This window comes from Rattus norvegicus, chromosome 5, assembly GCF_021556685.1.
Source record: "Rattus norvegicus strain SHRSP/BbbUtx chromosome 5, alternate assembly SHRSP_T2T, whole genome shotgun sequence".
Lineage (NCBI taxonomy): Eukaryota > Metazoa > Chordata > Mammalia > Rodentia > Muridae > Rattus > Rattus norvegicus.
This window is the reverse complement of record NC_141538.1, coordinates 52690673-52713047: the sequence shown is the minus strand read 5'-3', so window position 1 is coordinate 52713047 and position 22375 is coordinate 52690673. Positions and strand designations below refer to the sequence as shown.

General features: G+C 46.9%; 1 protein-coding gene and 1 long non-coding RNA gene across 11 annotated transcripts in view; one reads left to right on the top strand and one right to left on the bottom strand.

Moving 5' to 3' along the window:
- Gabrr2 (gamma-aminobutyric acid type A receptor subunit rho 2) overlaps nucleotides 1–22375 on the bottom strand; it is a 43272-nt gene that overhangs the window by 5669 nt on the left and 15228 nt on the right. For 7 of the 10 annotated variants that reach the window (XM_087547794.1, XM_087547795.1, XM_087547796.1 and 4 more), the window contains 6 exon segments: nucleotides 14936–15003; nucleotides 11354–11577; nucleotides 10537–10619; nucleotides 10238–10378; nucleotides 6989–7141; nucleotides 5755–5951 (listed from right to left, as the gene is read on the bottom strand). In XM_087547794.1, coding sequence (XP_087403920.1) covers nucleotides 5755–5951; nucleotides 6989–7141; nucleotides 10238–10378; nucleotides 10537–10619; nucleotides 11354–11577; nucleotides 14936–15003 — 866 coding nt within the window. 10 annotated transcript variants of the gene reach the window in all.
- LOC120102852 (uncharacterized) lies at nucleotides 12507–15874 on the top strand. The gene is made up of 2 exons (XR_015620778.1): nucleotides 12507–12799; nucleotides 14736–15874. It is a non-coding gene; the product is annotated as an uncharacterized LOC120102852 (long non-coding RNA).

The window sequence follows — 22375 nt, the reverse complement described above, 5'->3', positions numbered from 1 at the left end:
TGCCAGCCCAGAACAATGCGTATGCCCAGCAAAACTTTCAAAATGAAGAAAAAAAGAAAAACTGTTCCATGATAAAACCAAATTTAAGTAATTTCTATCTACCAATCCAGCTCTACAGAGGACACTAGAAGAAAATTGAGTCTTAAGAGTTAACTGCAACCAAGAAGACACAGTGAATTAATAATCCCAAAACAATAAGTCACAGGGGCTGTCTCCACATCGTAACCACAAAGTAACAGGAATCAATCAACATTGCTCAGGGATAAATATCAATAAAAAGACTAACAGAGTAGATTAAGAAACAGGGTCATATACAGCCACCCAATTAGACAAGATGGATGAAGCGAAGAAGTACAGGCTGACAGGAGCCGGATGTAGATCGCTCCTGAGAGACACAGCCAGAATACAGCAAATACATAGTCGAATGCCAGCAGCAAACCACTGAACTGAGATCGGGACCCCCGTTGAAGGAATCAGAGAAAGAACTGGAAGACCTTGAAGGGACTCGAGACCCCATATGTACAACAATGCCAAGCAACCAGAGCTTCCAGGGACTAAGCCACTACCTAAAGACTATACATGGACTGACCCTGGACTCTGACCTCATAGGTAGCAATGAATATCCTAGTAAGAGCACCAGTGGAAGGGGAAGCCCTGGGTCCTGCTAAGACTGAACCCCCAGTGACCGTGATTGTTGGGGGGAGGGTGGTAATGGGGGGAGGATGGGGAGGAGAACACCCATATAGAAGGGGAGGGGGAGGGGAAAAAAAAGAAACAGGGTCATATTGTGTTGCATCCAAGAAACACACCATGAGGATAGACCTCAGGTAAGAAGGATAGAAAAGGCATTTCTGAGCCATGGATCTGAGAAGTAAGCAGGTATAGCCATTTTAATATATAATAAAAATAGGCTTCAGGCCAAAAACTAATCAGAATAGCGAAGGACACGACATACTCATCAAAGGGAAATTCCACCAAGGAATGTTGCTATTTTAAACATTTACACACTCATCACAAAGGACACCCAAGTTCATAAGAGAAACACTACTAAAGCAGAAATCACATATTGACCCTCATACACCAATAGTGGGCAACTGCAATATCCCACTCTCCTCAAAGAGCAGGCCATCCAGAGACAAACATGAGCAGGGAATGCTGGCATTAGCCAAAAGTCACGTGGACCGAGCAGACAGCTTCAGAACATTCCACCCAAACTCAAAAGGGAAATTTTCTTCTCAGAAGCTCATAGAATTTTGACCAAATACTCAGGCACAAAGTTAAGTCTCCACAGATAGATGGAAATTAGAACAGCACCCTGCATCCTAGCTGGCGATCACGACTAAAACCGGGTATCAACAGCAGAAACAGGAAAACGATGTCTTACCACTAAATGAAAATTTGGTTGAAGTATAAATCAAGAAGGGAACTGAAACCATATTAGAATTGAATGGAAATGAATACACAGCATACCCAAAGTTATAGGTCATAATGAAGGCAGTTGTAAGGGGCGAGTTCATAGCACTGAGTGCCTACATAGAAACACGGGGGAGATCTCACACTAGTAACTTAGCAGCACACTTGAGAGCTTAAGAACAAGAAGAAATCACACTCAAGAGGAGAAGGCAAGAAATAATTGAACCGAGGGCTGAAAACAATGAAATACAAACAAACGATACCAAAAAAAATCAGTGAAACACAGAGTTAAACTTTGAAAAAAAAAAAAAAACCCATGTCTGGTCTGGGAATCAAAGCTGGGTTGAGCCTGGTTAGTAATTGGATGGAAGAAAATTAATAAGGCTAAACACTTAGCTAAATTAATTAAAAGGTAAAAAGAGAAGATACGGCGAATAAAACTATGGATGAAAGATATTGCAACAGATACAAATTCACAGAGGCGTGACATACTCTAAAAATCTGTATTTCAACAAACTAGAACTCCTAAAATAAACGGTTCAATTTCTTCATCTATAAGATCCACAGAAATTAAATCAAGATTAAATAAACAATTTAAACAGATCTGTAATCCCCAGTGAAGTAGAAGCAGGTACTAAATGTCTGCAAGCCAAAAATAGATGGATGGTTGGATGGATAGAATAGAATAGAATAAAATAAAAAAATCAGGATCAGATGAATTCAATGCACAATTCTACCAGACTTTGAAAGAAGAACCAACATCAAAACTCCTCAAATTATTCTGCAAAATTGAAACTGAAGGAACATATTTAATATATACATGGATTTTAACAATGACGCAAAAAAAAAAAGTATTTTCAGCATGGAGCTGGCCAAACAGCATGGACGCATGAAGAAGAATGCAAATAGATCTGTCCCCACCATACTGCCCGAAACCCTACTCCAAATGGACCAAGACTTCAACAGAAGACCTGATACCCTGGATCTGATAGAAGAGAAAATGGAAAACTGGCAGGGAAAAGGGTATTCCGTACTGGACACCATTGGCAGAGGAACTAAGAACAGAGATTAATAAATGGAACCTCGCAAAACACTAAAGCTTTTGTATGGCAAAGGATAGCAGCGTTCAGCTGAAGCAGAGGGATATAGAATGGGGAAATATCTTTACCAACTGTATATCAGATAGAAGGTTAATATCTAATAAAACCTGAACGTCAAGAAAGTAAGTCAGCCAGTTTTTAAAACGAGGTACAGAATTGAGCAGAGTTTTCAAGAGATGAAACACTGATGACTGAGAAACGTTTTGTTCAATATCCTTAGCCATCAGGGAGATGCAAATTAAAAGTACTTTGAGTTAGCACCACAGCCCACTCAGAAGGGCTAAACTCAGTCAAACAAGTGACGGGAGCTGGATGGATGGCACAGTGGTTGAGAGCACTGGCTGCTTCTCCAGAGGACCCAGGTTTGGTTCCCAGCACCCACACGGCAACTCACAACCGTCTGTGTCTCCAATCCCAGGTGATCTGACACCTTTACTAAGACATACATGCAGGTAAAACACCAAATCCACATAAGATAAAAATAAAAATCTAAATAAATAAATAACTGTTAGAGCATGCTAGAGAGGAGGTGGGGAATGGTACACAGGTTATTCATGGCTGGGAGTGCAAACGTGCACCCCCCATTATGGAAATCAGTGTTTCCCAGAAAGCTGGGAATAGATCTACCTCAGGATGCAGCTATCTTGGACATATATCCCAAAGACTCTTCATTCTACTACAGAGACACCTGATTGTTCACGGTCATTGTCACTCTATTGATAACACCCAGAAACATAGCTCAGATGTCCATCAACTGTTAGATACCAAGAATGTGGTACATTTACACAATGGACTATTAATTCAGTTGCTGAGAAAAATGAAGTTAAGAAATTTGCAGGTAAATGGATGGAGCTAGAAAAAGTCATCCTGAGTGAGGTAAGGCCAGACCTGAAGAGACAAATATTGTATGTTATATGTGTTATCTCTTATATGTGGCTATTAGCTTTTTTAAGCCTTCAAAACACACACCACAGTCTGAATAAACACAGAGGTTAGACACATACAGAGACCAGCAGGGAGGAAAGGCTCTCCTGAGGAAGGGGAAATAGAATACATTTTCATGGAGAGATAAAGAGGAAATTAGGATAGTGTCATGGTTTGGATATGCTCGGCCCAGGGGCCCAGGGAGCGACACTATTTGGAGGTGTGGCCCTGTTGGAGTAGTGTGTCACTGTAGGCATGGGCTTTCAGACCTTCATCCTAGCTGCCTGGAAGTCAGTCTTCTACTAGCAACCCTCTGGTGAAGATGTAGAACTCTCAGCTCCTCCTGCACCAGGCCTGCCTGGATGCTGCCTTAATGATAATGGACTGAACCTCTGAACCTGTAAGCCAGCCCCAATTAAATGTTGTCCTTATAAGGGTTGCCTTGGTCATGGTGTCTGCTCACAGCAGTGAAACCCTAACTGAGACAAATAGGATTAAATAGGGAAAGGAATAGGAGAAAAGAGAAAAAGAGGGAATGAGACGCTGGTTGTCATTTGAATATCGTATGGAAACCTACTACTACTGTAGATGTTTCCTAAAATATACACGTGGAATCTAAATAGAGTCACCAAACTAGACATCTTATGCCACCAAATAAACCAGTACCAGGGATGAGTTACATCCTTTTGAGTCATTGGACAAAGGGGCCCCATAGAAACCCCGAACATGGGGTTGGGGATTTGGCTCAGTGGTAGAGCGCTTGCCTAGCAACCGCAAGGCCCTGGGTTCGGTCCCCAGCTCCGAAAAAAAAGAAAAAAAAAAAAAAAAGAAACCCTGAACATCACAGGCTATTGCTAAGGCTGTTGGTTACTTTCTACAGCCAAATGGTTTAAGGCCTTATGGCTGAAGACGACAGTTACATATTCTCTTTATGTATGGAGGAGCCTTGCTGATGCCTAACTAGAAGTTTCACTCCTGCTGACTAGCATTTATGATTTCGGAAGGTGCTTTGTGTGCTACCAGAGAAGGAAGATAATCATCAACCCAGCTACAAACCCCGTGACCCACAACAGCGACCTACCCGCCTGCAGGATATACTCCGACAATAATAGCACAATAGTTGCGGGTGCAACCACCCACTTTCTGACTGGACGGGTTTAAGGCCCACCCTACACTCACACCTGACGCTGCTACAGCAACAAGAACCTGAGGCTAGATCGGCGTTGCCTAGGTTAAGACCAAATTCTGTTAAAGGAACATAGTGAGGTAACTCCGAATGACATTGTGATGCAGACGGCCTTCTTCTTGCATAGACAGTAATCAATGCAGGCTCACAACTGTACAATGTACAGACTGACAGACTTTGGAACACTCAGTCCTACATGGATGTCTTCATGAAGCCTCTCCTCTCAGGGATCTATGTGGAGGAGAGGAGGAGGAAAGACTGTAGGAGCCAGAGGTGATGGATGACTCGAAGGAAACAGTGTCTTCCAGGTAGAAAATGACGGATGTGCACCTGAACTCACGGAGACTGTGGCAGCATGTACAAGGCTTACACGAGTTCCCATCAGATGGGGTCCCAGCACTGAGAGAGGGGGGAGTGAATATCACTCCTACTCCTAACCAAGAAGCTATAATTGTTTAATTACATTGTATTAATCTGTAATTAATGCCCACTGGCAAAGAAAAAAGTTGTTGTCAGCAATGGCGTCCCCTTGGACCTATTATCCATCCACACCCAGCAGTAAGGAGATGGACAGCACAACATGAACTCAATAGTATTTTTGTACAACTTCTTGTCTCATTTTACTTTGTTCAAGCATTTGTGTGTGTGTGTGTGTGTGTGTGTGTGTGTTATTAGTCTTTTGTTTGTAGAATGGGGAGAGTGTTTCTTGTTTTCTGTTTGTTTCTTTTAAAGAGAGGAAGAGAAAGAATATGAAGTTGGATTGGTAGGGAAGATCTGGGTGAAATTGGGGGACAGGGAAACCACGATCAAACTATATTGTATACGTAGAAGATAGCAGTTGCACATCTAAGAGGCCGGGCTCTAGATAGTAGTCCCTGCTGTGGCTCCTGCCTAACACTTGTTGTCAAATGCTGAGGGGTGCAAAGGTTAGAACAGCACGTAAAGAGCTTCTTTCCTACCCACAATTCCTGCCTGAATAGGGCAAGAAGAGGACAATTCACACTTTGGCATTAATGTCCCCCTTTCCCACTGGTATTGGCCCCTCCTAACTGTCCCTATCCAACCGACAAACTCATTCTTGTGCAGACACTAGCCCCAGCTTACAACAGAAGAGGAACAAGGTCTCCTTACTTTGTCCCGAAGCTTCCGTTCCTTCTGTTCCTGCACTGTGGTCAGGTAGTTGACAGCTGCGTACTCCAACACTGAGAGAAACACGAACACAAAGCTGACCCAGAGGTAGATGTCCACGGCCCGGATGTAGGACACTCGAGGCATGGAGGCGTTCACGCCCGTGATGATGGTGGACATGGTCAGCACCGTCATGATGCCTGTAAAACCATCTTATCTTAGTTCAGCTGCTGAGCTACCCCAAAGCTGGGCCCACACCTCACAGTCACAATTTTGTATTCTCTGTCCCCTAAACCAAGTAAGAGATTTCTCAGCCATATTTCCACACAGCTGAGGCATGGGGCTTTGTTCCCTAAACAAACAGGCCTCCCCTGACTCATGCCTCCCGGAACCCCCAAGAACCAGCTGCCTGTTTTTGGTCACCGTGGGAGTCTGAGTTTCTGTGAATTGGCTGACAATGTCGTGCCTCGTGAGAGAGCACTTGTGATGTGGAATTAAAAACAATGACTCAGGGATATCTCTGAAGGAGTAAACACAGGGACTAAGCCACATTCACTAAGCTCTGTTCAGTTCTTCTCCACTATGGCTTGCCCCGTAAGCCCTCCCGCTTGTCAGGGTCTACCCCAACTTTACCCAAATTGCAATGCTGGACTGCAATGCTGGAATTCAGGGTCTGGCAAACGCCAGCGCTGAAGTTCTGAAGGAACATGGCTTTCACTCCAGAAACTGCACGTTAGCGCCTGCTTTCAACCTCTACTGTATAAGCCAGCAAGATTTTGGGAGTTACGGGAGAACTTTTTGGCATTTGCCAAAACCATTTATTTACTTTAGTACTGTGCTCCCATACTGTGCTGTTCATACTCCAGATTGGCTCTACTTGTGAGGCAATTGCTAGTGAATTGATGGGATCTGAGGGGTTCTTACAATGTGCTACCTCAGACTTCTGGAGGATAGAGTAGGCAAGGGGCAGCAAATTCTTCCCTCAACTCACAAGCCCATCCGTTAAGACTTCTAAAGACTTACTTAGCTTTTTTCTTAAAAAAAAAACAAAACAAAACTTTTTCTGTGTAGCAGAGGTTGGCCGGAAACTTACAGTCCTCCAGGCAGCCTGGGTGCAGGGATTACTTTACTGAGCCACCATGCCCAGATCATGACCTTAGTTCTCCATTACCTAGCGATCGGCTGAAAAATAAAGCAAACCAAAAGCATCCTACCACACCTTATCAAATACTTTTACCCAGTGAAACTCTAGCAGGCACAGCTCTGTGGTCGATCCAGAAGGACACCCAGGACAGCATGACCATGAGGGTGGCAGGAAAGTAGGTTTGGAGCAAGAAGAAGAAGATGTGACGTCGCAGAGTGAAGTTGATGTACAGACGGTTGTACCAGCCTGGGGACACAGGGAGGAGGAGGAGTGAGGTTCCATAGAGAGCATCCTGACGCTTCTCGTCAACCACAGGAGGCAGAAGTTGATACAGTGCCTTCCCTCTTCTGTGCTATGACCACCTTGTCAATATCTAGTACTTTCTCGTGGAGCGTGATCTAACTTTTCACATCAGTCAGGGAGAAAGTAGAGGGAAACGGACATGTAGTTGTCGGTTTGGTGTTTATGACTTGCAAACCACAACTGTATCTCCTGAGTGTCGGGCTCGTCAGGAGCTTGAGAAGAGACTGTGTCTCTGTCTTGTTGGGGTCAGTCCTTCTGGGTCAGGAGGCAGGAGAGCTGGGCTCTCACTCTGCTCCTCTTAATCAGAGTTGGTTGGTCCCATACTCAATCCTGCCAGCACAAGGAGGAGGCTGTTGGCGTGCCCCGGCAGTCTGGCGTTAGTTCTACTTCTGACGCTCCACCCCTCTCGTTAATCCTTTACCATTTAGGAAGACAAAAACATGCTATAGCACTAACTCACCATGCATTCTGAGAATCCCTGTTTAATAGCTGTGAACAGAGTTTCAAAGTGTGAAGTCTTGGTCACCTACAAGATTATACAGCCATGACCCACAAAGGTCCAAGGACAGTGTGTGTGAGTTAAAGCTAGGTGCGCACTTCCAGCCTGTGCTTTTCAGCTTAGCACTGTCAGGGGTCCCAAAGTACCACACAGTGGCAGCTTGGGTGTGGGAGGGGGCACGCAGTACAGAAGCAGGGTTCCTTTTCCTTTTTCCTCCTGTGTATTCCTTGCATTATTAAATTCCTCTCCTAAGGGGTTGGGGATTTAGCTCAGCGGTAGAGCGCTTGCCTAGCAAACGCAAGGCCCTGGGTTTGGTCCCCAGCTCCGGAAAAAAAAAAAAAAAAGAAAAAGGAAAAAAAAAATAAAAATTCCTCTCCTAAATTCCTCTTGGCGAGTGACTCCAGCTGTGATCTCCATCAGTTACAGGTATGCAAATTTCCTTTGCCGAATAAAGTACACAAAGTTTAGTTGACTTAAAGAGACCGATTAGGTTGCTGAAAGCATGGTCCCATCTTAGGTAAGACAAAGATGGCTGGGGCGTCTTCCTGTGAGTAACCATGGTTGGAGAAATCAGAGCAGTATTACTTGGCCCACAGAAGATTTGTGACTCAGGATCTGCTCCAAGACCTTGTCACTTAAGGGTCTCTATCTAAAGACCAGGGCTTTGCTCATTCTGTGAGCAGGCATTTGCTGGGCCTGAGGGGGATCATTAGAATCTGTTAGAAGTGCAAATTCTTAGAGCCCACAAGTAACCTATTGATGAGGGACACACCTCCCCCCACAAAAGAGATAGATAGATACCCCTAGAGGACTTGTCAAACACAGTTGCCAGCTCCCCAGAGTGCCTGAACACAGCCTGAGAACCGCACTGGCCTAAAGGAGCAGCCTTTGCGTTCTGATCCACCTGAGGTCTGAGAGGTGCCTTGTTCCCAGGCTACTCCTACCCTCGCTCTGACGCCACAAGCTTGCCCCAGGTTGTGAGCACCTTGGTTCAGTAGTGTGGGTACAGGGACCCTCAGGCCTGCATCTCTGAGACTCCCAAGAAACACTGGGGAGCAGACAGACTGTCCGGCAAAAGCAGGAGGTAAATGCTTAGGGGAAGGGAGGGTTAGGTCAGTAGGAAAAGGCTGCAACAATAGGGTGTGTCCAGGCAGGTTTGACACCTGGTTTCAGTGTTCTCCTGGGCTGTCTGAAAGGGCCGATGCTTTCAGATGGACAAACAGAACGTGCTCTTCTCTTCAAGAACAGGAAGAAAACAATCAGTTCATCCCACCAGGCCCATTTCCCCACCTCAAACGGCATCCACACACACCATGGACACCAGGTAAAGGGAAGAGATGGAGATCAGCACATAGGGCGAGCACTGAAGCAGGCCTGTGGCTGTCCTGATGCCAGCACAGCACTAGACAGGCCTATGCTCTTCCAGTGTTTGGTACTATGAGCATAGTGGGTAGGGGGAGGCAGGTGACCATCTGGGACACCCTGCAGGATAAGGAAGCCACACAAAAGCTTTCCATAGAGGGGCTTGGGCATCCCAGCTCTGGGACAAGGGACAATGAAGTATGAGTCCCATTAGAGCCAGTAGCCTAGAGAAGTACTATTGAATTGTATTTAAAGATAAATGGAAGTCTTAGCTCCTACTACCAACAAGCGTGACCTTATTTAGAGGTAGGGTCTTTGCAAAGGTAATCAAGACAAAATAAGGCTACATTGGCTTATAGTAGACCCTGACAAAGCGACCGGTGTCCCTACAGAACACATGGACATGGACACACAGGGAAGACACCAATTAAGGACACAGGAGAACAACACATAGGGGTGGCACAGCTGCAGGTTAGAGCACCAAGCATTGCTGGCAAACAGCAGAGGCTAGAAAGAGAGGTTCTGCCCTCCAGCCTGCAGAGGGAGCATGGCCCTCAGGCTTCTGGCCTCACAAACTGTGACAGACTAAATCTCAGTTGTTCTCAAATATCCAGAACTCCCTTATGACAGTTCTAAAAATCTAACTGAGGAGCTTAAGGTGAGACTAGATAAAGGTTGACAGATGGATCCCCTCAAATGTTCAAACGTGGCCCGGGATCCAAGAGGTTAAAACAAGGACTGAAAAGAGACACCACTGACGCTGGTGGTGTAGATCCGTGATAGCACACGGACTGAGTGTATTCCATGCCCTGGGTTCAGCCTCCAGCACAAAATATTTATAGATAGATAGATAGATAGATAGATAGATAGATAGATAGATAGATAGATAGATAGATAGGCTATAGAGAATAAATACTTCTTGTTATCTGTGAAGTAGAAGATATAAGGCCATAGAACCACATGCAAACCGCCACCCCATTCTTACAAATCAGACAGCTACAGTAAGATTTCTTGAGGGGATTTACAAATCTGTGTCACCTCTGGGGGTGGGATCTCAGAAGAGAGCAGCTGCCTCTCCTTCAAAAGTGCTATTTGGGACTATGCTCTACAGGTGAAGGCCAGAGAATTCAAACGCGTCTCTCCCACATTCGAGACTGGCTGTGACAGTGGTTAGCTACCCGTGCTGCTGTAGAAGGCCAGTCTGGAAGTCGTGTGGAACTTCTGGATCAGAAACTGGGACAAGGAGATCTTCTCGTCCGTCTTCAGGGACTCATCCCCGTTCTTCCAGTACAGCATCAGATCCTCGTCCGTGTACGCGTCTTGGGGAGAGGAAAACAAGTGAACTTGACTCCCACTTCTTCGGAAACCCTGTGACAGTTCTTCACACTGGCCGAGAGCCCCTCAGCCTCATGATTCCCGAGTGGCCCCAAGGTGGGAGAGCCAATAGGGCAAAAGTGTAGAAGCCTTGTATACTTACAGCTCTCTAGCTCCAAAGAGCAGGTCTGGGAGTCCAGGGGGAAGTGGCTGAAGTCCATGTTGCACATGGCAGTGACGGTAATCCTGTAAAGCACAAAGATGTGAGCTGGCATGGGAGTGGACCATCAGCTCAGGCTCCAGCCATACTTAGGGAGACCCAGTAGGTCACCCACAAGTGGTGGCAGCCTAGATCTGTCACCCTAGGAAGTCAGGCATCTAAGCCATGGGGACTTAATTAGACCTTTGTCTTCTGGGCCCCCTGGTGGGTCTCCTTTATTGGGCTTGCTGTCCCCCAGCTACTGGAGTGGAGAAGTTAATTCCTAACTGTCCACACTTATGTGTGTCTTAGTCAGCACCTCCTCAGCTGTCAGGGCCACCTCCCTCAGAGATGCCTGGGAGGTGGGGCCCAAGAAAAGAGCGTACCTGCTACTAAAATTAATTCGGGTGAACCACATGAACAGGCTAGGAATAAGAACCCTTGAGTCAGCTGAATCCTCTCAGAAGGCAATCCGTAGTAGCACTTAATAAGCAATCAACTACTGTTATTAATTTTAAATTGTTACTGGCAATCAACTAGGATCCTAGAGTCTACGAGATAAAAAGTCATTGTTCCCATCAATGGGCTACACTAATCTTTTAACTCAAGGGTAAAACCCCAGCAGAGAGGACGCTGCCACCTGCAGGGGTGGCATCAGACTGACTGACTTCAAAAGGCTTGTGTCACCCCATAGACTCTACTACAGTGACAAACTAGTCCGGGACCAAAGGAGCTAGCAAGACAACGCTGAACAAAGGAGTGACGGCCCATGGGCTGTTACCTCATGCTGTACAGCACGTGGCCATCGGGAAACACTCGCAGCATGATGTTGTCGGTGGTGGTGTCGTGGGTAAATGACCTTTTGGAGTGAACAAAGAAGACGTCAGGGACCCAGATCTTCTTCACCAGCCTGCCATCGAAGGTCATGCTCCTGTTGCTGCTGCTGGGAAAGGCCAGCCTCTCATCCCTCCAGTAATGCCTCAGGTACAGGGTCATGGTGAAGTCCTGAGAGCCAGGGAAGAAGCCAGGAGTGCTTTAGATAGAAAGGCTTAGAGCGCATCCCTCCCTGCAATGGATCCACCGTCCTCTACTGCACAATACCCCAAATTCTGCCTCCAGACTCCGAGTGACAGCCCTGCAGTCCTCAGCACCCAAATGGGTGGCCCTGTGGCAGTCGGGAAGAGAGTGGCTCAGTTTTGCAATTGAAAACCCAGTTATGGAGCCACTGTCTGGCCACAGCCCAGCAGGGTGTACTGCTTCCAAAGCCCTGGCCTCTGCGCTGGATCCCTGTGCACAGCAGGCGTTTTGTTTTGTTTTGTTTTGTTTTGTTTACTGTAATAGAATACAAGCACCAGCAGTCAGTTTGGGGAGGAAGGTGTAACAATTCCCTTTAGTGAACTGTATTAGAAGAAAAGGGCCTTGAGGCCATGACTGAGACTCAAGGGTAGAGGAAGAGTATTAGAAACGCTACTTTAAATGGAGATCCAAACATGGCGGAGCCTTAAAGAGAAGGGGCCTTCCCTTTAAAACCTGGACGGCTGCTTCAAGAGTAAGAATGAGGAGGCTGGAGAGATGGCTCAGTGGTTGAGAGCACTGGCTACTCTTCCAGAGGACCAGGGTTCGGTTCCCAGCAGCTACACGGTGGCTCACAACGGTCTGTAACTCCTGTTCCAGGGGACCTGGCGCTCTCACGCAGACATAAATGCAAGCAAAACATCAATGCACATAATAAATAAATTTTTAAAAGAGGAAGCCTGAGAAAGGGGGAGAAGAGGAAGGGAGGGAGGGAGGAAGGGAAGGGATGGAGGGGAAGGAGCCTTTTCAGATGGCAGCCTTCAAGGCAACCTCCCTAGCTATCTCCCTCTAAGCCTCAAACCAATCCCCTGACTTGACTTCTAATAACCTTTAAAGGTCTGGGAAGTTCCCTATCACATGGTTTAGTTCAGCCCAGAATATGTACCACATATCATAATTGAGAATGGTCGAGCCACAGCACAGACCGCTCTACTCCAGAGACAACTCTGGGGGATGAGGCCTGATTCAGTCACCTCAACCAGTGGATATCAGCTGAGGGATCAGCTCCAGAAACCTAGACACTCAGGGGTCCCTCCTGCAAAGACGTCTACCATTGGACTTGGGAGATCCTCAAAGGCAGAGAGAGCTGTGCTCTTCATGCACTGAATTACCTACCATTCGCCACTGAACTTAATGCCTAGCAAGTCACAAGGTAAGTGCTCAATAAACGCTTGCTAAATGAGGGTTGGAGGTGTGGCTCACTATAGAGCGCTCGTCTGACTCAGGCAAGGTCCAATCACCAGCACCAGTAAAGACACTCGCTCAGTGGAAATCTGGAGCGATGAATGCACGCTTACTATGTGTTTAACTCGGGGGCTTATCTAAGTCCATTTCTAGACTAGTCCAGTTACCTGTGCATAAGCACTTGCTATAACTCCTCTTCTATAAACAAGAAGTGGTAGCTAATTATAAACAGGAAGGGACCAGCCAAATGCCCCTCTGGTCACACAACTGGAGAGCATGTTCTGAGAGACGCCAGGGAGTAGGACGGGAGTGCCACCCTGCAGGCTCTCAAATACCAACTGTGTGCAGCCAGCTCGCTCTCTGCCTGCTCCTTCCTTTTCGCTGGACTCCTGCTTCCCCACTGGTGGTGGATTTTCTAAGTAGGGCAAGCCATGTGTCCTGGTTGGTTCTCTGTCAACTTAGCACAGCAAGAAACATCTTGGAAGAGGAGCTGCCATGGAGAACATGTCTCCATCGGACAGTCTACTGACGAGTCTGTATGGCATTCTCTTGATCAAGGATTGATGTGGGAGGCCTGGCTCATGTGGGTGGTGCCAATCCTGGGCAGGTGGTCTAGGGTGTGTAAGGAAGCAGGCTGAAGCTGGACATGGCGGCACAGGCCTTTATTCTCAGCAGTCAGGAGGCAGAGGCAGGTAGGTCTCTGTGAATCCATCCTGAACCAAACAAGGAGACCCTATCCCCCCAAAAGAAAGAAGAAAGCCAGTAAGCGGCGCCCCTCCATGGTTTCTGCTTCAGTTTCTGCCTCTGAGTTCCTGCCTTGAGTTCTGCCCTGATTTTCCTCAGTGATGGGCTGTTGCCTGGGAGTGTAAGCCAAAAAAACAAATAACAAAAGCAAACAAACAAAAAACCTTTTCCTCCATAAGTTGCATTAGGTCGTGGTGTTTAATCACAGCAATAGAATCCCTAAGACACCACTCTGGCCACTTCTCCCTTGAATATCCATCTGAAGCCATGCTTGAAGGAAGGCTCTTCATACACAGAATTGGTGTGTCCCCGTGGCCTCGGGAAGCCAGACTGGACCCAGATCCAGCTGAATCCAGCTGGTGAACAGCCAAAGGGTCTGGCAGGTTGTGGCACCTTCCATACCTAGATCCTTGCCAGGAGCTGGAGCTCTGAGGAGTAAACAGCTCTTACCTTCTCAGCTATGCTGTTCTGAGTCAGCTAAGAGCCAAAGGATGGCTGGGAGCTCAGCGGCAGGCAGAGGTCTGCTTAGAGGCACATGGTCTCGGATTTGCTTACTTGGATTGCTGGGATCAAAGGCAGATACCTCACGTCCAGCTTCAGCCTGCTTTCTTACACACCTTAGGATCCCCTCCCAGGATCGGCGCCACCCACAACGAGCCACGTCCTCCCACTTCAATCAAGGGAACAAGGAGGAGGCTGAGGAAGGGAGAAGGAGGGAGGGAAGGAAGGAAAACTGAAGGGGGAGGATGGGGGGAGGGAATGAGGGAGGGGAGAAAGGAGGAAGGGAAGCTCCAAACTAATCCATAGCGAGAGAGAGCTGGTTGTGTGAGTTATGAAGGAATGACAGAACGCTCAGACCGTGTGTTTGGGTGAGCCGTAAAGGAACTTTATCTCAATAGAGAAAGATAAGAGGTTTCCTGGGAGGACCAGTGGAAGGCCACGTGCAGAGGAAGTTTGTAGGCTAAAAGAGCAGCGCACAGAACACAGAGAGGACCAAAGGCATGGAGGGTCACTCTCCCCTTCAAGCTGAGGGAGCCTCCACAAGAGAGTCAAAAGATGGAAAAGCAAAGCACTGAAGGATTTCAACCAAAATGCCCACCTCTAGCACTTTCACTCCTCCCAGCGCGATTCACTGGGCCCCTTGTTTATATTACCTGCAGCACGCCCTGAAAAGGCCTCAGTCACCAGCTACTTTTACCAGTGCGAACAATAACCCTGCTCTAGATGTCGCTGTTCCTTGGTCAACTTCCAAGACCGGATCTGGCCACCTTCTGCTTCCCAGCCACAACCCGCATCCCAGAGGCTCCCGTGGTCTCAGCAATGTGATCCCTCCCTGAAGCCAGCCTGGGGCAGTGCCTACCATGTCCACCTCGGAGATGCTGTCCAGACTCTCCACCTGCACGTCCACACCCACAGGGATGGCCGGGCCTGCGGGGGAGCAAAGACAGCTGATTAAGACACAGTCGGCTCCACTAGGGGTTGAGCTTTCCCTGTGGAGCAAGGGGTTGCCTCAGGGATGTGGCAGGGACTCCGAAGTCCAGGTGGGGTGTTTTCTGCTAATTCCTGAAGTATAAGGTGTCTACACGTTATCACTGAGGTCAGAGCCTGGGTCTACACTACACGCTGTTCCTAGGCGGAAGTGAATGCTCTCTGTGCTTGCTGGGCAGGCTACGAGCCGGATTACACCCACCTCCATTCTAGGCTGTGTCTACAGGGTAGCGGGAAGTCAGCGTATGTGACCCCCAGTCCCTGAGTGGAGACCTCAATCACTGACCTAAGGCTGGATCACCTTCCTACAGAGAAGCTAACACACAGCTGGAGATCCGCCGTATTGTAGTAGCTTTTAGTCTAGTATGAGATGAGATGTCTAACCGATTACATCACAGTGCAAGACAGCGCTGCAGAAGGTTGAAGGCACATCGAGTGAGATTCTATGGCCAGGTTTCTACAAGCATTCATCTGTGAGTTTATCTAGGCGGGCCATCTTTTTCTTGAACTGAATGACAGGCACTTTATGAGTTTACTTAGTGGCCTCCCACTGTCATCCAGTTCAAGAAAAAGATGAGCTGAGCACTTAGCCTGTGTACTGTTTACACATGTATACTGTAGAAAGAAACTTTTAAATGGGTCTGAGACCCATGATACCAGATATAGTGCATGACTAATCCCAGCTAGTCAGGGGGCTAAGTCAGGAGGATTGAATTTTGAGGCCAGTCTTGGCAACTCAGCTGGACCAGGTCTCAGGTATTTTTTTTTCTTTTTAAATAAAAAAAATATTTTTAATATTAAAACCATAAAAGGAGAAAACTAAGAACTGGGTGTCTACCATGCATCTTCACACTCACAGCCAAGCAGCCATCCTCAAGGATCAGGTGAGATTGAATCTGTGATTAAAATTTTCCCAAAAGAGAAAATAGCAGGTCCAGATGGCTATAGCAGCAAGGCACCAATGGTTTCGGGGGAATTAGCAACGTTCTATGTATGCCCTTTCCTGGAAGTTATAGAAAGAATGTTTGAGAAACCAAAAGAGACATCTAAAATATCGATCTGTTTTATGAAGTCAAAACAAGGAATGAAAAGGCAAAATCACAAGCCAACCTCATGCAACACTTGGGGCCTAAACCCCTAATGAACCAGCAGCAGCGCCCAGCACTGAATGTTAGGGTTTATTTATTTAATTACTTGTTTGTTTGTTTTTATGCACATGGGTGTTTTGCTGGGCATCAAATTACCTGAGAGTGGATTTACGCACAGTTGTTAGTTTCCATGTGGGCACCAGGAATTGAACACCCAGTCCTTTGCAAGAACAGCCAATATTCTTTTTTTTTTTTTCCGGAGCTGGGGACCGAACCCAGGGCCTTGAGCTTGCTAGGCAAGCGCTCTACCACTGAGCTAAATCCCCAACCCCCAGCCAATATTCTTAACCACGGAGTCATAGCTCCAGTTCCCCGGGCACTAAATTTTTAAAAGCTGTACATCATGCTTAAATCAGAGTTAGCTTAGGTACTGAGCATCTGTTTTAGTATTGGGAGCGTGTGTGTGTGTGTGTGTGTGTGTGTGTGTGTGTGTGTTACTCAGAATCTTATACATTCTGGACAGACCCTCTAGCACTGAGCTGTAAACCCTCCTCTACCGTTGGAAAGAATCAAGGGATTCGCTAACTTACAATGGGAAGCTAAGTGGTGCTGGGGAACAAACCCTTGTATGGCAGGCAAAACTGTGCGACTGACTTACAGCTCAGTTGCTGTCTTCTCTGTGCAGGCATCAGTCAACAGAGTTGTGCAGGCTTACGGGAGCGATGCTAGGGGCAGACATGGACCAAAGAGGGGGACCTGGTATTAGGATCTATTCTCCTGGGAGCATTTATAGTTCCAAGGGGAGCCAGGCATGTACATGGATGTCCATGGTGCTTTAGATGATTCCTCGGGGCTCAAGGAAAGAGACTAGACTGCAGAGACCCCAAAGTAGATGTTTTATACCACCCTTCTGTTGTTAACAATTTATTTATGTATGTAAATACAGTGTCACTCTCTTCAGACACACCAGAAGAAGGCATCAGCCCCATTACAGATGGTTGTGAGCCACCATGTGGTTGCTGGGATTTGAACTCAGGACCTCTGGAAGGGCAGTCGATGCTCTTAACCACTGAGCCATCTCTCCACCCTTTGTACTACCTTTCTAAGCATCACACCTTAGTAGTGAAGAAAAATAGAACTTCACCTTAATGTATAGTTTAATGTATAGAATGCCATGTGCAACTCAGCTTCAAATCGTATCAGTCAGTGTCTGTCTTCATCATTTTTCTATTTCCATGACAAAACACCTCGATGATGGCAACTTATAAAAGGAAACATTTAATTTGGGGCTCATTCTTGCAGAAGATTAGAGTCCATGATCATCACCAGGGGAGCATGGCAACCGGTAAACAGGCATGTCATGGAGGCATTATGTGAAAGTTTACCTCCTGACTCACAAGCACAAGACAGAAAGCTAACTGGGAGTGATGTCTACTTTTGAAACCTCAAAGCTCACCCTGAGTCACACTCCTCCTCCAACAAGGCCACTGGTCCTAATCCTTCCTAAACAGCCCCACCAACTGGGGATCAGGCATTCAAATATATGAGCCTATGGGGACCATTCTTCTTCAAACATTTCATTCCCTAGCCCTCAAAGGCTCCTGGCCATATCGTAACAGAAAATGCATTTAGCTCAATTTCAAAGTCCCTGTAGTCTTTCAGTCTCAACACAGTTTAGAATCCACAGACTCTTCTGAAACTTGAGGCAACCTCTTAATTGTAACTTCTTGAATAATCAAAAAAGCAAATCATATACTTGCAACATACATTTGTACACATATACATTACCATTTCAAGGGAAAGAACAGAGCAGAGTGAGGAACTACTGGACCAAAACAAGACCAAAACCCAGGAGAGCAAACTTCCAATCTCATAACCACATGTCTGATGCCAAGGTCTTAGATGGCTTTGCCCTTCAGCTTCACTGACAGCAACACACTTCTCCCTCTTCAGCTGGTTCTACTCTCTGTCTTTAGTTCTTCCTGAAAGATACCCCACAGCTTTGGCACCTCCAAGATCATGGAGTCACTAGCAGAATCCAGATTTCATATTCACATCTTCACAGTGGCGTCATTGGGACTCCATATAAGAATTCCCCTTGCCACATACCTGGTCTCAGCTTCTCTCCTTATCCACTGAGGAAGATTCCACAACCCCCTTCCTTATGATATTCGGGTTTCGTTGCTGTGAAGAGATACTATGACCAAGACAACTCTTAAAAAGGAAAACATTTAACTGGGGCTGGCTTACGGTTTCAGAGGTCCAGTCCATTGTCAACATGGCGGGAAGCATGGCATCATGCAGGCAGGTGTGGTGCTAGAGGAGCCAAAAGTTCTACATCTTGATCAGCAGGCAGAAGGAAGCTGTGTGCCACACTGGGCATAGCTTGAACATGCACAGTGTAAAAGCCCACCCTACAGTGACACACTTCCTCCAACAAGGCCACACCTCCTAATAGTGCCACTCCCTGGCCAAGCATTCAAACACATGAGTCGGTGGGGTCATACCTTTTCAAGCCACTATACTTATGTATCCTTGATGAAGCTAAAGCTAATACATGACTGAACCTGCTGTATCTGGCTACCTGCTTGGGTTGGAGCCTGGCCCCTTCTTGAATTATATTTGCATAGGCAAATTTATTGTTGCTTCTAAGGAACATAATATTCCTCAAGCCTTTTCCTTTCACAAATTGCAGGATTATCTGGCTAGTGTCTTGTGGGAAAGCTCTGCTTTTAAGGTCAAAGTTCACCATGACAGAATAACCTCTGGGCTTGGCGCAATATGGGAGACTCCCTTCATTAGCAGGTCTTCTCCTTCTCTGACCTTGTCTGGGGAATTCAAAATCCCCTACTTGAGGAATATCACATAGCCTTAGCTTGATTGAAATCTTTCCCCGGGCTGGAGAGATGGCTCAGCGGTTAAGAGCACCCAATTGCTCTTCCAGAGGTCATGAGTTCAATTCCCAGCAACCACATGGTGGCTTACAACCATCTGTAAAGAGATCTGATGCCCTCTTCTGGTGTATCTGAAGACAGCTACAGTGTACTTATATATAATAAATAAATAAATCTTTAAAAAAAAAAAAGAAAGAAAGAAATCTTTCCCCATGCTAATGAAACATTCCAGGTACCCCAGGTCCCCAGGTAATGACCTTACCCCATCTTGGATGTCCTTATCCTCAGTTCTTCAATCACCCTAAGTAAATTGATCTGCCTACTGACTGCTGGCCCCAGTGACATGCTCACAGAGCTTCTGAACCTCATGTTGGACGTCTCTGTTCCCAGAGAGCTGTAGATCTACAAGAGCAGGATCCACAGTGTCTTGCCCTGAGGATGCTTCTCCCGTACTCCATTTTACACAGGGCCTTTCTTATCTCTTCAGCACAAGCTCTGGCTCCCATGTTACATTTCCTGGTGCCCGTGCTATCCACCAACGGTGCATTCTGTATACCTTACTCCTCCTGATGTCACCCTCAGTACTAACTGAGCAGAGGGGCAGGCCTGCAGATGGATTATCCCATGCTAGAGGAAGAACTGTGTCCCAGCCTCTGACACTGGTGTTTAGATCACTGAGGGGCCATACTGAAAATCTGGTTCCCGCATGTCTGTCATGTATCCAGAGTGGATCTCTGCCACACTGGTCTTGCCTAAGGTACCTGGATCCCCTCCAACAGGGTTCCTGGGTCATCACCTGGGCCTGGGCTCAGAGGTTACCAGGTAGATTGTGCTTTCCCCAGTGGAGTGGGCACAAACAGGGTTGAGACCATCATACGCAGAACATAGCGGGAAGGCCTAGTAGCAAAATGCTATGTAGCTACCCCCCAAGCATTGTTAGTAGAGTATGTTCCTAGTTACCATGGAAATGGAAAAGGTGACTGTAGAGTCCTGTATTACCTGTCAAGAAGCTGCCACATCGAAATGAATAAGGAACTCATTGAGGGCCCAAAGGCAAAGAATTCTATAAGCGCCTTCACAAAGCCTCTTTTTATGACGACATTTTCCCAAAACAACAAAATTAGTTAAAATGAAAAACAAAACTATAATAACAATTCCTTACTGGTTGCCTTAACTTGACAGTTTGGGTGTCAGATTGCTAAAGAAGTAAAACATGGCTGAGAGTATTACTTTGTGGTATAACATGTAGTTAGTATGTGGGGAACCCTGGTTTCAGTCCAAGCTGAGGATGGGGGATGGAGGGAGGAAGGACGAGAAGAAGGAGGAGGAGGAAGAAGAAAGAAGGAGAAGGAGAAGGAGGAGAAGGAGGAGGAGGAGAAGGAGGAGGAGGAGAAGGAAGAGGAAGAGGAGGAGAAGGAGGAGGAGGAGAAGGAGGAGGAGGAGGAGGAGGAGGAGGAGGAGGAGGAGGAGGAGGAGGAGGAGAAGAAGAAGAAGAAGAAGAAGAAGAAGAAGAAGAAGAAGAAGAAGAAGAAGAAGAAGAAGAAGAAGAAGAAGGTGGTGATGATGATGGACGAGGAGGAGGGGGAGGAGGAGGAGGAAAGGGAGGCAGAGGAAGGGGGAGAAAACAAGAGAAAAGAATGAATAGGCATTGTAACTTAACTTGAGTAAGTCCTCCCAGGTGTGCAGCACCCCCCAGGTCCACACAGCTTCATGACTGACCAGTAAACTCAACATTTCACACTGACAGTGTCTGCTCCAAGCCCCGAGCAGTGCAGCCAGGTTGTGGGGGTGGCTGATGAGTTTCCTTTCTCCGGGAACAACAAAAGGAGATGTAGCACAGAGTGATGTGAGATGCACCCACAGATGCATCTGGAGTCTAGAGGGAGGCCTAGTTAATTCCCAATCCAGGCCATCGAGGAAGTCCCGGGGGCTGGAGGGATGGCTCAGCAGTTAAGACCATGCATTTCTCCTCCAGAGAGCCTGAGTTCAGTCCCCAGCAGCCACTGGACTACTTACCCAGAAACCTCAGACATGTGTGCCCGCGCTGTGGTAGCCACTTTTGTTGCTGATGGCACTCGGCCTGTGCACCCCTCATCCCTTGCACCCGACTTGCTGCTGAGTTGTTCCCTGGTTCCTTTTCCTTTCCAGTCAGCCTCTTCCTTGTAATCAATCACCTCCGTGGTCCCCATGACAGGACTTCCTGTGATTCTCCTTTCAAGATGGTGAGGCCCTTCTTCCTCAGCAGACACCCACAGCCGCTGTCCTCCGAGAACTCAGTTTCTCTCTTAGGGTGGATCGCCATCCCAACTAACACAGTTGGATTGTGGGTAAGGGCCGCCCAGTTTCCTCAATCATATGCCCCAAGCAGGCATACTTACTGTGTGAATCTAAGTAAACCCGTGTGGTTGGTGAAGCAGCTTAGCAGATAAGTACCTGCCACACAAGCCTGATGGCCCGAGTTCCATCCAGAATCCGTGTTAAATACATTGCCTTTTAAAATGCGAAAGCCTGTGAGATAAATTAATTTCTAAATCCTTCGACAGTCCTGCAGGAGGAAGGCCTGACAGCTGGACTTTCTGAGGATGTGAATGAGCACACGTCGGGGGCTTTGCATATATTATCTCCGGTAGTCTGCTCAGAGCTCCATAAGTTGATTGCTATTCCCATTTTATAAGGGAGCAAACAGAGGTTCGGGAAGGATCGGTGGCTCGCCTGAGGCTATTCCACAGCTTACTGATGCCTCAGGAAAGTGTGGAAGGCATGAAGGTCATCCCTGCTCCAGGAAAATGGGGTGGGGTCCTGAAGGATGTTAGAGGGCAGAGATAAGAAGAAAAGTAGCCTCCCTGGGTTTGTCCTGGCCCAGGCTGCTCTCTACAATGCTCTGGGCCTTAGTTCCTCCACATGCATGAGGTTGAGGTTATCTGAGGGTGACTGTGTTCTGCTATTCTCATTCCGTATCAGACATGCTGTCTCCTTTCCCAGTTTGCACACCCCCCAGGTGGTGCTATTAGGAAATGAGTAATTAGATCTCAGGCATGGAACCCACTCTTGGATAAGAGTCTTTTATTTTTATTTTTATTTTTTTTTTTAGTTCTTTTTTTTTTTTTTTCGGAGCTGGGGACTGAACCCAGGGCCTTGCGCTTCATAGGCAAGCGCTCTACCAAAGAGTCTTTTATAAAAGGGGTCTCAGGGAGATCCCAGCTTGAAGATGAGACATAAGGCAGAGTTCTTCATAGAGAACCCACTGTCTCCCGAAACTGCGGGCTTTCTGAATAAAGTACAACTTACAGATTCGATGCCCCATTCTGTGGAACAGCTCAGGTAGGAAAA